Source organism: Bos indicus, chromosome 16 (assembly GCF_029378745.1).
Source record: "Bos indicus isolate NIAB-ARS_2022 breed Sahiwal x Tharparkar chromosome 16, NIAB-ARS_B.indTharparkar_mat_pri_1.0, whole genome shotgun sequence".
NCBI lineage: Eukaryota > Metazoa > Chordata > Mammalia > Artiodactyla > Bovidae > Bos > Bos indicus.
Genome location: NC_091775.1, coordinates 68827147 through 68843431, shown reverse-complemented (window position 1 = coordinate 68843431; position 16285 = coordinate 68827147). Strand labels below are relative to the sequence as shown.

Below are 16285 nucleotides of genomic sequence, written 5' to 3'. Positions count from 1 at the left end.
ACGATGGAGTTACATCATCCCAATAAGCCTACTGTAAGGGGAAAATTTTGCCAGATGCATCAGGCATTTTTTTTAAATTTTTTTTACTTTACAATATTGTATTGGTTTTGCCATACATCAACATGCATCTGCCACGAGTGTACACATGCTCCACATCCTGGAGAGGGAGAGGGGGATGATTTGGGAGAATGGCATTAAAACATGTATAATATCATATAAGAAATGAATCACCAGTCCAGGTTCGATGCAGGATACAGGAAGCCTGGGGCTGGTGCACTGGGATGACCCAGAGGGATGGTATGGGGAGGGAAGTGGGAGGGGGGTTCAGGCATGCATTTAATACATCTAATCTACTAAACACCACAACTTAGTCTAGCCTACCTTAAACATGCTCAGAAACTTACATTTAGCCTACAGTTGGGCAAAATCATCTACCACAAAGTCCACTTTATAATAAATGTTGAAGAGCTCACATAATTTATAGAATGCTATACTGAAAGCAAAAAACAGAATGCTTGATAGGGTGCAGATGGTTTTAAGTATATGGGTTGTTTACCATTGTGATTGCATGGCTGACATGCCTGGGAGTGGCAGCTTGCTATTGGGAAGGAGTATCGTACTCCCAATCTTATCGCTAGCCTGAAAAAGGTCAGAACTCAAAATCTGAAGTATGGTTTCTACTGAGTAATGTCACTTTTGCACTGTCATACAGTTAAAAACTTGTCAGTTGAACCATAGTAAGTCAGGGACCACTTGTATTCTCTAATACGAATAGTATGTTTTGATATATAATAACTAAAAGGAATAAAGATGCTCTAGTAAAACTGATTCCACTGTAGATATATACACTGGAATACTACTCAGCCATAAAAAGGAATGTGTTTGAGTCAGTTCTAATGAGGGAGACAAACCTAGAGCCTATTATACAGAGTGAAGTAAATCAGAAAGAGAAATATAAATATCATATACATAGATCATACAAATATACGGAATCTAGAAAGATGCTACTGATGAATTTCTTTTCAGGGCAGCAATGGAGAAACAGGCATAGAAAACAGACCTAAGGACACGGGGAAGGGGAGGGGAGGAGGGAGAGGGTAAGATGTATGGAGAGAGTAACATGGAAACTTACATTACCATATGTAAAACAGATAGCCAATGGGAATATGCCATATGACTCAGGAAACTCAAACAGGGCTCTGTGACAATCTAGCGGGGTGGGGTGAGGAGGGAAATGCAAGGTACATGGGTGTACCTATGGCTGATTTTTGTTGATGTATGACAGAAAACCACAAAATTTTGTAAAGCAAATATCCTTCAATTAAAAAAAGTAAGGGGCAAAAAAAAAAAAAAAGGATTCTCAGGAATCAGTAGTTTCTATGAACTCCACAACCTCAATGTCAAAACAATAGTTAAGAGGTAAAAGCATATATTTTTAGCAAATAATTATGTTGATTCATCTAAAATATTGATAGCATTAGAATAATTACAATTTTATGAAGATTTAACTTTATATGTATGTGTTAATGAAGTTTATCAGTATAGTATAATTATGATCAATGCAAGCATGTTTTTACAATACCTAGTTCTTCTTCCATTGTGGAACCTTTACTTTGTGATCCAGAAACTCCCAAGACTCTGTTGAACAATATAGAAAAGGCACTACCCCAGACACCTAAAGAAGAGCAAACACAGAATATGACTTAGAATGTACCAAGATTCAAAACAGTCAAACAAACTCATGGTAGATTGGGATCACTTACCCATTAAGAAATGCAAGGGGTTTTCTTCGTATTTCTTTACAACTGTTCCCATAAAAAATTTGCTTCCAAATAAGTCAGGCGCCATAAAAGTACCATATTTAGCCATGCCAATCTCAAATGGACTAAATTCAACCCAATCTGAAATGATTTTTAAAAATGCAATCCATTACTAGAAAAATACTACAGAGATATACACACAGATTACTCCAACACTGGCATAATTATTCTCATTCATTTAAAATATTTTTAAAAATTAACAACTATCTATCATGTATATGAGAGTGAAAAGTGTTAGTCACTCAATTGTGTCTGACTCTCTGCAACTCCATGGACTGTAGCCTGCCAGGTTCCTTTGTCCATGAGATTCTCCAGGCAGGAATACTGGAGTGGGGAGCCATTCCCTTCTCCAGGGGATCTTCATCACCCAAGGATTGAGCCTGGGTCTCCTACATTGCAGGCAGATTCTTTACCGTCTGAGTCATCACGGGAGGAGAAGGGGGTGACAGACGATGAGATGGTGGATGGCATCATTGACACAATGGACATGAGTCTGAACAAACTCCAGGAAATAGTGAAGGACGGGGAAATCTGGCATGCCGCAATCCATGGGGCAGCAAAGAGTCAGACACGTCTTAGCGACTGAACAGCAACGAACAACCATGTGTATGACATATAGAAATTGGGGAGGAAGCTCACAGATGAATAAGATGAGAACACAAAAGGATTCCTTACTTTGCACAAATTGAATATCCTTTGGCATTTAAAAACTCAGACATCTATTATAAAGTCCATCTTAATTAGACAGTTTTAAAACTGCTGACTCAGATGTTTAAAATACATGGAGGAGACAAAAGAAATTAAACTCTTTCTGATAATGGAAGCAGACTATAAAAATGGAAGAAAGTGGTGTCTAACATTTGCCTTTTCTTCATCTTTCCTTAATTTTGCTTATTAACCATTATTTTAACTCAAAAGATTACAAAGCAAAGCTTTTATATTGTATATATTCAGAAATGCATAGGAATAGAGCCAACAGAGTTTATTTTCTCAGAGCAGAGGCGCTGCAGCCAGAAACTTGGGCTCAAATTCTGTTCTGTTGTTTATTAACTATGAAGCTTTGGGTAGATTACGTGTGTTCTCTGTGTCTTAGTTTCTTAATCTGTAAAATGCTAATAAAATCAGTAGATAGTTTGCAAGATTTTGGGAAGGAACCAATGAGTTAAGAAACTTAAAGAACTTAGAAGAGGACATAGTACATTTTAATCACTCAGAAAATAGTAGCCACTATTATATTTCATGTATTCCTGTGGTTATAACTATGTCTAAAAATCATCTGAATCTTAATATATCCAAACAGAATTCCTAGCTCTGAATCCCACTTCCTTGTCAGTCTCTCAATCTTGCCCTTCTTTGTAAATGGTACTTCTTTTCATATATTCATACCACCATCCATACTATCCTTACCACAGTTTAGAATAACTTTTTTAGAGTTTAGATTTTTTTTGATGTGGAAAAAGTTTAAAGTCTTTATTGAATTTATTACAAGATTGCTAAATGTTGCTTTTTTGGCCACAAGGCATGTGTGATCTCAGCTCCCCGACAAGATGGCAAACTCACACCCCCTGCATTGGAAGGCGATCACTTAACTACTGGACTGCCAGAGAAATCTGGCAGGATTTTTCTTGATGGTCCTTTTTCTCTTATATCTCAAAGAGAAAAAAATCAAGTTCTGTAGGCTCTATCATCAGATGTGGTTAGAAACTGGCTAGTGATCCACTTGTTCACCAAGACCATACTGGTATAAGCTGCCATACTCTCCCCTGGATCCTCACAATAGCCTCTTAAAACATCTTCTCTATTCCCCTACTATCTTTTAGATACCCTGTTGCCAGAATGAATTTTTAAAGATACAAATCACAGCATACTAATGCCAGTTGAAAACTTTCCAATGGCTTCTTATTTACTGAAATAGAAACACGGTCGAGAAATGTTCATGATGGTCTGGCTCATGCTCCCTGACTGACCCATGTCCTAAACAATCTTCTAGCACATTTTGTCTTGCTTATTCCACTTCAGCCACATACCTTCTTAATTTTCTCCAAGAGACCAAGCTCATTCCCACCTTGCAGCCCTTATGCTCACTATTTCCTTCTGTAATCATAAGGCTTGCTCCTTTTTACCCTTTAGTTCAAAGTCTTTGTTGACCATTTTCTATGGAATCCAACTACCATGCATCCCTGCCTAACCCCAAACCCTCTGTCCTCCTTTTTCATCTGTTTTCCCCTTTCTAAAATTTTTGCGTCTTTAACCCCTTATCCAACAATCTAAAATCCAAATAACTCCAAAATTCACATTGGATTTAGCTATTGGATTTTGCAATTCCTTTGCTATTCATTCGATGGTAAAATTTGCCCTGAACTCATTTAGTAGAAAACCAGTCTTAATCTTTATATGAGGCTTAATCTTTACATATCCCACTCAATGTGAATATCAATACATCCCACTGGAGAAATCACTATTTGATTATAAGACCCCAGTCAGACATTGTGGAATATATATTATAAGCACATATAATATGTAAGTATATTTTATAACTTTATAAGTATAATATGTAAGTATATTTTATAACTTCAAAATCTAAAGTATTCTGAATTTTAAAACATCTGTCCTCAAAGTTGTGGGAAAAAAATCATGGATATGTATGTTTTTATTATTTACTCAATAATATAGAACGTTCTACTTTTGTAAAACAAGTTATAAACCACAATTGTGATGAGAACACAATGCAATTCAATTCACATCAAAGCCAAATGGCACATATACCCTTCATGACAAAGTGGTATGTTTTATAATGATTTACATAGAGTTAGTGAGACATGACTAGCAATGAATCAGAGACCATTAGGAAACTTTATGTATCACCACAAGTAAATTCTTATCTGTGAGTTTCACACCCTTATCCACAGTACTGAAACAAAGATTTCCTGGTTCCTACTTCTCCAGCAATCTCGTCTTGTTTAATGCTGTGGTTTTGGGCACACAGTAAAGAGAGACATTTTTGAGAGGCAGATTTGCTCTCTGATCCTTACTGAAGAAGTCACCATGGTATTTTGACTACTATTTCTCTGCTGCTGATCTAGTACATTTCAAACTTGAACTTCTCTCATGAACCTCCATCTGTTCGTCTCCAGCTCCCTGCTGTGCATTTATACTTGAGGATGCTGTCATCACATCCCACTACACTTGCCTGGAAAGGAATTCATCACCTTTCTTCCTGGTCTAGCTCACCTGTTTCTATAAACCATGCTATCACAGCCCAGAAAAAAAACTCTTAACTGAAATCACTCCTATACCCACTCACATCAAATCCATCCATCCATCACACATTACACTGGTAATATTTAAGCTTTTCACATGCATCTTCTCCTCTCTTTCCTTATCAGTATCTCCCTAGTTCTAAGCCCTTATTTACAAAAACATAGTAATACCACGGCTGTTAGTTTCTTTCTGTGCCAAGCTACCCATATGAACTATTAAAATACCTTTTTTTTTTTTCCAAAAACACAACTTAAATAGCTTCCTACCAAAAATCATTAAATGTTTCCCCTTATCATAATTGAATAGAAACATTTCTATCTGGAAGTCAAATCTTTCTATATAGCTTGACACTAATGGTTTTTCCAAATATACCATCCACTCTTCACCAGTTCATACATTAACCAAATCTAGTGTCTTTTTACTGCTCGCTGAAACATACCTTTGGCTTCCCTTCTGAGCATTTTCTTATACTGTTTTACACAAAGATGATGTTTCACCCCCAATTGGTAGATCTTTCCAAGTTCAACTTGAACCTGAGTTCTACCACCTTTATGAAGTCTTTCTTACAACTACACTAAATCTCTAATATCTTACATTTTATGTCAGGTCTATATACTCTAACAGACAACAGCATTTTATGTGTATTTTTCTTGCCAATAGGAATGGAATTTTCTTGAGGAAGAAAATTCTATGTTTTTCATCTGTATGGAATTTTCTTGAGGAAGAAAATTCTATGTTTTTCTTCTGTAATGTCTGTTAAGGGACTTAACATGATGTGAAGTTGTAAATTATGCTCAGTAATTGAAATTCACTGACAACGCAAATTAAAGTTTGAAATCCTATCAGAAATGTAGTGAAGTAGAGGAGTCAAAAATATGTAACCAATTAAACAACTAACGTTTATTTGTTTAAAGTCTTCAAAAGGTTAAAGTGTTTAAAACTTTTCTAAGAGAGAAGAAAAACATTCTCTAGTATGATTGAAATAAAGTTGATAAAACTTCTGTAAGCTAAGATAACAGGGATCTTTGACTTTTTATAATATAATTCAAATAATATTTTAACTTTTTTCCTGAATAGCCGATCCATTTTAATCCAAGCAAATTTTAATGGCATAAAGTATAGACATGTCTCTCTCTCTTTTTTTTCCCCACAACTCAAGCTCTTTGAACATTCATAACATGCCCCTTTGAATGTCTTATCTGCGTACAAAATCCACATAACTAATGCTTCATGGTTTTGTCCAACTCTGTTGGAAGAAACCACTTGAACCTCCTTATCATAGAAGCTTAACAATGAAGGTTAATGGGGCTTCTCTTATCTCGGTAACGATATCTCAGTTAGGCAGCTGGCCCAAATCAGGCACATTCATGTTGAAAGACTACTAATTGAACATAAAGTAGCCTTTTCTTACTCTAGATGAATCAAAAATATTCACTTGCTAAAATATTATTGTGAAGTCAAGTGGGCCTTAGAAAGCACCACTACCAACAAAGCTAGTGGAGGTGATGGAATTCCAGTTGAGCTATTCCAAATCCTGAAAGATGATGCTGTGAAAGTGCTGCACTCAATATGCCAGCAAATTTGGAAAACTCAGCAGTGGCCACAGGACTGGAAAAGGTCAGTTTTCATTCCAATCCCAAAGAAAGGCAATGCCAAAGAATGCTCAAACTACCGAACAATTGCACTCGTTTCACACGCTAGTAAAGTAATGCTCAAAATTCTCCAAGCCAGTCTTCAGCAATATGTGAACTGTGAACTTCCAGATGTTCAAGCTGGTTTTAGAAAAGGCAGAGGAACCAGAGACCAAATTGCCAACATCTGCTGGATCATCGAAAAAGCAAGATTGTTCCAGAAAAACATCTACTTCTGCTTTATTGACTATGCCAAAGCCTTTGACTGTGTGGATCACAATAAACTGTGGAAAATTCTGAAAGAGATGGGAATACCAGACCACCTGACCTGCCTCTTTAGAAACATGTATGCAGGTCAGGAGGCAACAGTTAGAACTGGACATGGAACAACAGACTGGTTCCAAATAGGAAAAGGAGTACGTCAAGGCTGTACATTGTCACCCTGCTTATTTAACTTAGATGCAGAGTACACCATGAGAAATGCTGGGCTGAAAGAAGCACAAGCTGGAATCAAGATTGCCAGGAGAAACATCAATAACCTCAGATATGCAGATGACACCACCCTTATGGCAGAAAGTGAAGAGGAACTGAAAAGCCTCTTGATGAAAGTGAAAGAGGAGAGTGAAAAATTTGGCTTAAAGCTCAACATTCAGAAAACAAAGATCATGGCATCTGGTCCCATCCCTTCATGGGAAATAGATGGGGAAACAGTGAAAACAATGTCAGACTTTATCTTTTTGGGCTCCAAAATCACTGCAGATGGTGATTGCAGCCATGAAATTAAAAGACGCTTACTCCTTGGAAAGAAAGTTATGACCAACCTAGATAGCATATTGAAAAGCAGAGACATTACTTTGCCAACAAAGGTCCATTTAGTCAAGGCTATGGTTTTTCCAGTGGTCATGTATGGATGTGAGAGTTGGACTGTGAAGAAAGCTGAGCGCCGAAGAATTGATGCTTTTGAACTGTGGTGTTGGAGAAGACTCTTGAGAGTCCCTTGGACTGCAAGGAGATCCAACCAGTCCATTCTAAAGGAGATCAGCCCTGGGTGTTCTAATGGAAGGAATGAGGCTAAAGCTGAAACTCCAGTACTTTGGCCACCTCATGCGAAGAGTTGACTCACTGGAAAAGACTCTGATGCTGGGAGAGATTGGGGGCAGGAGGAGAAGGGGACGACAGAGGATGAGATGGCTGGATGGCATCACTGACTCGATGGACAAGAGTTTGAGTGGACTCTGGGAGTTGATGATGGGCAAGGAGGCCTGGCATGCTGCGATTCATTGGGTCGCAAAGAGTCGGACACAACTGAGTGACTGAACTGAACTGAAAATATTATTCATTCTTTAATTATTTTACCGAGATTTTCTCTTGAGAACAGCCACTGACTGGAAGTATAGAATAAAAAGAGTCAACTGTGAAAATGCCCTAAGAATCATAACAGTAATAACAAAACTATTATACTTTAATATGTTTTTTTTACACATTCAGTATTATCCATATCTCATTCAATTGTCTTAGTAGCTCTGTAAGATAAACTGATTTATTAATATCCTTTTTAATAATGAAAATAAGAATCAGAGAGAATAATAGACCCACTTAAGGTGTATATTTACTAAACAATTTCCAAGCATTCCAAGACTTCAAAAGGCACCAGCTAAAGGAAAACAAACAAACAAAACAACAACAACAACAAAAACAATTTATCATGCCCTTTTCTTTTCATATATGATAGAACGTGAATCAAGAGAAGTTCTAGATACACAAGCTGGATTTAGAAACAGCAAAGGAACCGGAGGTCAAATTTCCAACATCTGTTGGATCATAGAAAAAACAAGAGAATTATAGAAAAACACAAACTTCTGCTTCATTGACTACACTAAAGCCTTTGATTGTGTGGATCACAAAAACCATGGAAAATTCTTAAAGATACCAGACCACTTTACCTGCCTCCTGAGAAACTTGTATGCAGGTCAAGAAGCAACAGTTAGAACCAGACAGAGAACAACAGACTGGTTCCAAATTGGGAAAGGGGTACATCAAGGCTGTATATTGTCACCCTGCTTATTTAACTTCTATGCAGAGTACATCATGGAAAATGATGGGCTGGATGAAGCACAAGCTGGAATCAAGATTGCCAGGAGAAGTATCAATAAACTCAAAATGCAGATGACATCACTCTAATGGCAGAAAGCAAAGAGGAACTGAAGAACCTCTTGATGAAGAGGAAAGAGAGAGTAAAAAAACTGGCTTAAACTCAATATTCAAAAAACTAAAATCATGGCATCTGGTCCCATCACTTCATGGCAAGTAGATGGGGAAACAGTGGAAACAGTGTCAGACTTTATTTTTTTGGGCTCCAAAATCACTGCAGATGGTGACTGCAGCCATGAAATTAAAAGATGCTTGCTCCTTGGAAGAAAAACTATGACAAACCTAGATAGCATATTAAAAAGCAGAGACATTACTTTGCCAACAAAGGTCCATCTTAGTCAAAGCTATGGTTTTTCCAGTGGTCACGTATGGATGTGAGAGTTGAACCATACAGAAGGCTGAGTGCTGAAGAACTGATGCTTTTGAACTGTGGTGTTGGAGAAGACTCTTGAGAGTCCCTTGGACTGCAAGGAGATCCAACCAGTCCATCCTAATGGAAATCAACCCTGAATATTATTCATTGGAAGCACTGATGCTGAAGCTGAAGCTCCAATACTTTGGCCACCTGATATGAAGAGCCAACTCACTGAAAAAGACCCTGATACTGGGAAAGATTGAAGGCAGGAGGAGAAGGGGACAAAAGAGGACGAGATGGTTGGATGGCATCACTGACTCAACGGACATGAGTTTGAGAAAGTTCCGGGAGACAGTGAAGGACAGGGAATACTGGCATGCTGCAGTCCATGGGGTTGTAAAAAGTTGGACATGACTGTCAACTGACAACAACAATGATCTCTTTCACAAAATGTGGTTCCTTATTACTGCTGAGTATGCCATGATTATCTTAGAATCCTAGGATATCCTAGAATAAAATTGAATGTCTTAATCTCCATCTGACAACTAAATTTGCTTTCATATACAAATTCCATTCATCTTTAAAATCCAGACCTCTAACTTTTTTTCATACAGTTCTCACAGAAGATTCCAAATTGTTAAGATTTACTGAAACTTCATTTGGGCTTACAATTAAGTTCTTCACGTACTTTGTCTCATTTATTTAGCAAAAACTATGAGAATGTCATCTTCACTGTAACAGATGAGGAAACAGGCTAAAAAATATCATAATTTGGCCAAGGAAACAGTGCATAGTAGCATTCCGCTCTTATTTTGCCTTAACTTCTCTAATAACTGTTGTAAATTTCTCAAACAGATTACTAGGTCTTACAGGAAAAGGAGAACATACTGTGGAGGGGAAGAGAGTTCATACTTCATGCCCTGAGCACTACATTCTACATCATCAGCAATCAGAGAAATCAATATTTTCATAAAAGGAACAAAGTATTTTAAGACTACTTACTTTGTATGTGGCAATCATTGAATCTTTCTGAAATTTTGTTTTTTCTTCTTTGAAGCAATGCTAAATGTATCTCCCTCCCTCCCTAGGTTATAGTTAATATTGAATAAGATAATAAATATGATAAGTGCTTTCTGAACAATATGCATGAGAAATATTTTAGTCAAGACAATTGATAAACACTTGTTGAATGAGTGATTTCCAGGTGTACTGCTTTTATAAACTATTCCAAATCTTGCTTGAGGGTAGTCAGTTGAAGAAAAAGTGAGACTTGGAAAAAATGCAAAAGAATTCTAGATATAAATCTAGAATTAAGTTCATTCCATTTACAATGATTTTTTTTAAGCTCATGATGTCCCTAATGTCACTGAGGTACTTTTCCTAAAAATATAATGAACCCTCCCAGCCACAGTCATAGATGCCACCACACTGCAACCAGGACTGACAGTGGCCTCCAGAAAGAAGCAGAGCATCATGTATTTTGAGAGCACTCACCCAGAAGCAGAGCTACAGAAGAAATAAATGTTTATATCTGAGACTTAACAGAATGAGGCACTTTATTCACCCTCTATCACAAATATAGACTGGTACTTTTAAGGTGCTAAATTATAAAAATTAGAATAAAGTTTTAAATGATAAAATATGTCATGTAACCCAAATTAATGAACAGACAAGCAGCAAGCAACAAGATATGCATTGCCTAAAACAGGCAAGCTATTTTGTTAAAAATCCTTGACAAATGGATAATTAAGATTGAATATTGACTACATTCATGATTTACTTTTTTATATCTCCTTTCCCACTGATTTGAATGAACATATATTAGTAACTAGTTTCATAGGATATCTCTACAACCAGAAAATTATCTATTGTAAAGTATTCTTAGATTTTCAAATGTTTTTATGTTACAGAAAGTATATTAAAATAAGCAACTAAAATTGTTTATGATCTTCCTCTAAAGAAAATCATTAAGAACCACAGTTCTGAGTTTCCAGGAAATGTTTTGCAAGAGGAAATTCCATACCTGCAAACATCAGCTCTGAGACATCGGGTTTGACATGGAGACAGGTGAAAAGCGGCAGAGGACACTGCCCAGTATTGACTTTTTCCTTCAAACTACTCAGGGTAGTGTTCATTCTCTGTCCACAGAAGAAAGGAAAGGTTTTACATATATAAACGGTTACAGATAAGAAAAAAACAATCTCCATCAAATAGTGCTTCCAACCAAGACCCTTAAAACTTTTATGATAAAAATTAGCCTTATTATTATCTAGAAATCTCTAATCCTGAAAAAAATAAAAGCTCACTGGAAGTAATTATCTTCATTCTAAAAAACAGCCATAACTCTGGGGACTATGTTGACATTTGAGCTGGAAAATGATTTGGCAGTGATAGAGCCCAGAAGGAAGTTAGTCCTCAGATTCTCTGGCACAGGCTCCACCCGCCTACTTTATCTTCTGATAAAATATCACCCTATGATCATGTGTCAAATGTGTTTCTTCCATGTGATTCATTCCTTTTGTTCTGGCTTTCTCCAGGCAACCTCCATTCTTCCTCTGCCACTTAAATATTACTTGTCTTCACCTCTTTATCTAAAAATATTGCTACTTGGGCAGATGAGCAGTTGAGGGTTAAAATATGTAGCTTTCTAAAGAAAAAGAATACAAAAGTATTTCCCTATACATCAAAACTGCCACATGGGGAGTTCCCTGGAAGTCCAGGGGTTAGGACTCCTCACTCAAACTGCTGAGAGTGTGGGTTCTGTCCCTGGTTGGGGAACGAAGATCCCAAAAGCCAAGCAGCACAGCCCACCACAACAACAACAACATATAACTGACACACACAGCTAGAATAAATTAGTAGGCACAATTGCAGCATGAAATGTAGACGAGTTACATCTGGCAGGGAGTATGTACTCAGTGCATGTTTACAGGGTAATGGGAGTCAAGTGACTTTTACAAAAAATGCATCACATTTTGTTTTATTTTAAAACATGATATACATGGTCTTCTTGTATTGAAAGGATTGTAGACTGAGACAGAGCTTACATTGTGAATTAGTGTTTCTCCTATTAACATCCCGAAGATATCAGTAAAGGTGACAGGTTGTCCAGAACTTTTTTTCCTCCATAAAGACTCAACATATCTTTTAATTTTCTGTGGTGTGAGAAGTAAAAGAGGGTTGTGGCTGACATTTTTCATTAGCTCTTTGTTAATCTCCTCTGGCCCTTTCTCTGGAAAATCAGGGTGAGAATATAAGGTCGACATATACCTGTAAAGAAAATAAAAGATACTCAGTAAGGATAAAGGGCATCACATAGTAAGTAGTCTTCAAAGAAAGCAGGCATCTCTGCTATCAGAAAAAGAAAGAATACTGGAAGTAGTTGATTAACTGATCTTCTGATTGAAGCTGCTGCTGCTGCTAAGTTGCTTCAGTCGTGTCCGACTCTGTGTGACCCCAGAGATGGCAGCCCACCAGGCTCCCCTGTCCTTGGGATTCTCCAGGCAAGAACACTGGAGTGGGTTGCCATTTCCTTCTCCAATGCATGAAAGTGAAAAGTGAAAGTGAAGCCGCTCAGTCGTGTCAGACTCTTAGTGACCCCATGGACTGCAGTCTACCAGGCTCCTCCGTCCATGGGATTTTCCAGGCAAGAGTAGCAGAGTGGGTTGCCATTGCCTTGTCCATCTGGTTGAAGATATTAACTCATTTAAGAAAAGAATGCATCAATCAGAAAATAGCTGGTCTACAATAGACGTAAAGGGGAAGTCTCAGAGGAAACACTGGACTTCCCTTGCATAGTCCAGAGGAGAGAATGCCAACTGGGCCAACTCTCCACTCTCTATTCTCCAGGAATGGGCATCCTTATCTGACCATCAGACACTGATGACACAACACATTGAGAGCCTTGTGAATAAATGGGACTTTTCTGGATATAATGGGCTTTCCTGGTGGCTCAGACAGTAAAGAACCCGCCTGTAGTGCAGGAAATCTGGCTTTGATCCCTGGGTCAGGAAGATGCTTTGGAGAAGGAAATGGCAGCCCACTCATTCTTGCCTGGAGAATTCCATGGACAGAGGAGCCTGGTGGGCTATAGTCTATGGGTTCCCAAAGAGTTGATCACGACTGAGAGATTAACACTTCACTTTTTTTTTTCCAGTATATAATACTAGTCAAACAATCTGATAATTTCACTTTTCATGGTGATTATCTATAGGTAGAGAATGTGCTATCCAGACTATTGTGAATGCCTAATTCTCCTGATACATGTGGTTTTTGTTTTAATTGTCCATTGGCCAACAAGACAAAAATCCCAAGTCTTGCCAACTGTAAGTCTCGGAATTTTTGAGCATACAAATCTAATGGTGAAATCCTAGAGAGAATAGCGCTGTCAGGTAAATGCTTTCTTATGAAGATTCTGGCACCAGCCATTTGGCCACTTAAGGTGATGCTGGAAATCAACATGTAGCTTAGTATTTGATAACTGAGATGATAAATGAAGTTACAGTTTTCCTGGAAACCAGTATCTTTACTACCGTAGCTCTCATACTAAATATTAATTATTAGTTTTCTTGTCTCCCTTAATTAGTTGTGATCACCATCAGGGAAAGCTTTACTCATTTATATCTGTTTTTATCTCAATGATTAGCCAATGCCTAGTATATGACAAGCATGCTTGTTTTGAACTGTTGAACTGAGAGCACAAAATAATGAAATATTCCACCACTTCATCCAACCAAAGAGAATATAGTGAATATATATAAATCTCCTGTTTCCTTATATTCAAGTCAAATTGCCACCACAATGATTTATTTTCCCTTCATACAGAGGAGAAAACTAACTCTGGTATGTTCTAGGCCTGAGCAGGCTAATTGCTCATCAGACTTGTGATAGCTTTCAATTCTTCTGTTTTAAAGATAAGCAGAGGATTGATAAATTTAATGTTCACAGTTCCCCAGTTAGTAACAGAAGAATTCAAATTTAAATTTTTCCTCTCCCCTGATAGGTTTTATTTCTTAAAAAGTCTTTAAAATGATTTCAGGTCTTAGAGACCAAATGATTCCCACTACATATTGAATTGGAATTTTTTGCTGGATTCAGAGTTATTTAGAAACAAACTGAGATTAACCATAATTTAACAAATGGAGAGTGATTATAGACTGAAAATGGAACATATGCTCTGCAAAAAATTAAAAATTCTTAAAACAACTTTATTACACAAACATTTCTTAACATTAATGTTAAGGATTCTTAACATTTCTCATAACATGCAATAGTATCACTGACTCAATGGACATGAATCCGAGCAAAATCCAGGAGATAGTGAAGGGCATGGGAGCCTGGCATGCTGCAGTCCATGGGGTCACAAAGAGTCAGACACAACTTAGAGACTGAACACAACAACAAAGATTAAGTCAAACAGGCTTACTCTGAACTCAAGCCTGGTATAATTAACAAATATCTACTAAAAATATAGCTGACGTTGCTAGAAAGATGGAGAGTCCATTCATTTCTATAGCTACTCCAAGGTCTACTACATGATTCATCTATATAAACTAAGATCCAATTCTGGACCTCATCATACTTTTCAATAAATTCACATATTGGTGTAATGATATTGGTTTATATTTAAAGATACAATAAAAATGGAAAAACAAAAATTATCTTTGAGTCTCTAAGTGATCAGTTCTGGAACTATTCAGAATGTGTTTCATCCTTTATCACAACATTGAGAAATTTTTTATTGGTCTCACTTATTATTAAGAATAAGTTCTACATCCATGGACCACTGGCTTGCCCTTAACTTATAAAAAATGTATATTATGTAACTATGCATTGTTTGGATTTAGCCTTGAATTCTGGAAAACTTAAACCTAAGCCTATATCTCATGCCTCCCAAAGCTACAGGTTATAGCATGAATTTTTAATTTAATTTATAGTTCTATACATATATACATACAACACACACATACTGATACTTTTTTCCCACTTCTATCTTTATGGTATGAAATCCAGTTTTACTTTACTTGTAAACTACATTAAATCATTTCCTTAATGAAGCAGGATTAAAAACAAGGAAAAGGAAAAGAATCTACATAATGTCAGTAGAAATCAACTCAGTCACAGAATAATTTTTTTAAAGGTAGGTGAAAAGGAAACAATATGATAATTCTGCTATTGGAAGTTGTTTTTAACAGTTCAGCAGAAAGATGTAATTACTCAAATCTCATTTACATTACTTAAGACTTCTCTATATTTAGTTGATCTTTTAGTGAATTAATGCATGATTTTAACAAGCGCCTCATAAATTTCCTCCAGAAAAACCTGGAGCCTCCTCTTTTTTTGTTCCTTCCTCCCAATGTTAGCCACTGGATCTAGATTGAAAATCCTTCCTCTTAGGTTAAGGGATTGCTCAAAATCTAGGACTTTGTGCCACAATTTCAGACATAGGTCTTTATAAGAGGTCAAACGTATATGGACGTCAGCTCAATTCTCTGTTTTTGCTCCGTGTAGAATGGCTGCAGTCCATTTTCTGCTATCTAAAGGTTGAAGTTATCTCATTCACATAGGGAGTCTCTTTCCCCTTTCTTTATTCCTCTCTCATGAGAAGGTTGGCTCAAGTATACAAGTCCCATAGAGAGACAGAAAGACCTAGAACACCTCAACCATTTGCACTGGAGCTGATTTCTCTGCTTGTTCAGTATTTATAAGCCAATTTCCCTTAGAATTAACAACTGTGAATTGGATAGTGAATTGGAACTGTGAATCATTGTGGTGACATCTATGACTTGAATTTTTGCTTTGGTGATGGCTAAAAATGGAATAGAGGTCAATGGCCAATTTTCCTAAAATAACTTTTTTTTTTAACTTTTGTATTCATCTTTATGTTTTTCAACATATTTATATGATGGTGGAACACCTCATTCTCTCCATATGAATGCCTTTTAGACTAAATACAAATTAAAAAAAACAAACTTAAAATTATTCCAGAGAGCAAGGAATTCTCACCTCAATTCCTGATGCCAAATCAGAGTCAATGTTTTAAAATATTAGTGCCTGGTGCCTCAGGA

General features: G+C 36.9%; 1 protein-coding gene across 2 annotated transcripts in view; it reads right to left on the bottom strand.

The window, feature by feature from the left end:
* Positions 1–16285, bottom strand: part of PLA2G4A (phospholipase A2 group IVA) — a 174294-nt gene that overhangs the window by 43967 nt on the left and 114042 nt on the right. For both annotated transcript variants that reach the window (XM_019976850.2, XM_070768581.1), the window contains exons 9-12: positions 12266–12488; positions 11242–11356; positions 1764–1901; positions 1583–1675 (exon numbers count right to left, since the gene is read on the bottom strand). In XM_019976850.2, coding sequence (XP_019832409.1) covers positions 1583–1675; positions 1764–1901; positions 11242–11356; positions 12266–12488 — 569 coding nt within the window. The remainder of the gene's footprint in view (positions 1–1582; positions 1676–1763; positions 1902–11241; positions 11357–12265; positions 12489–16285) is intronic.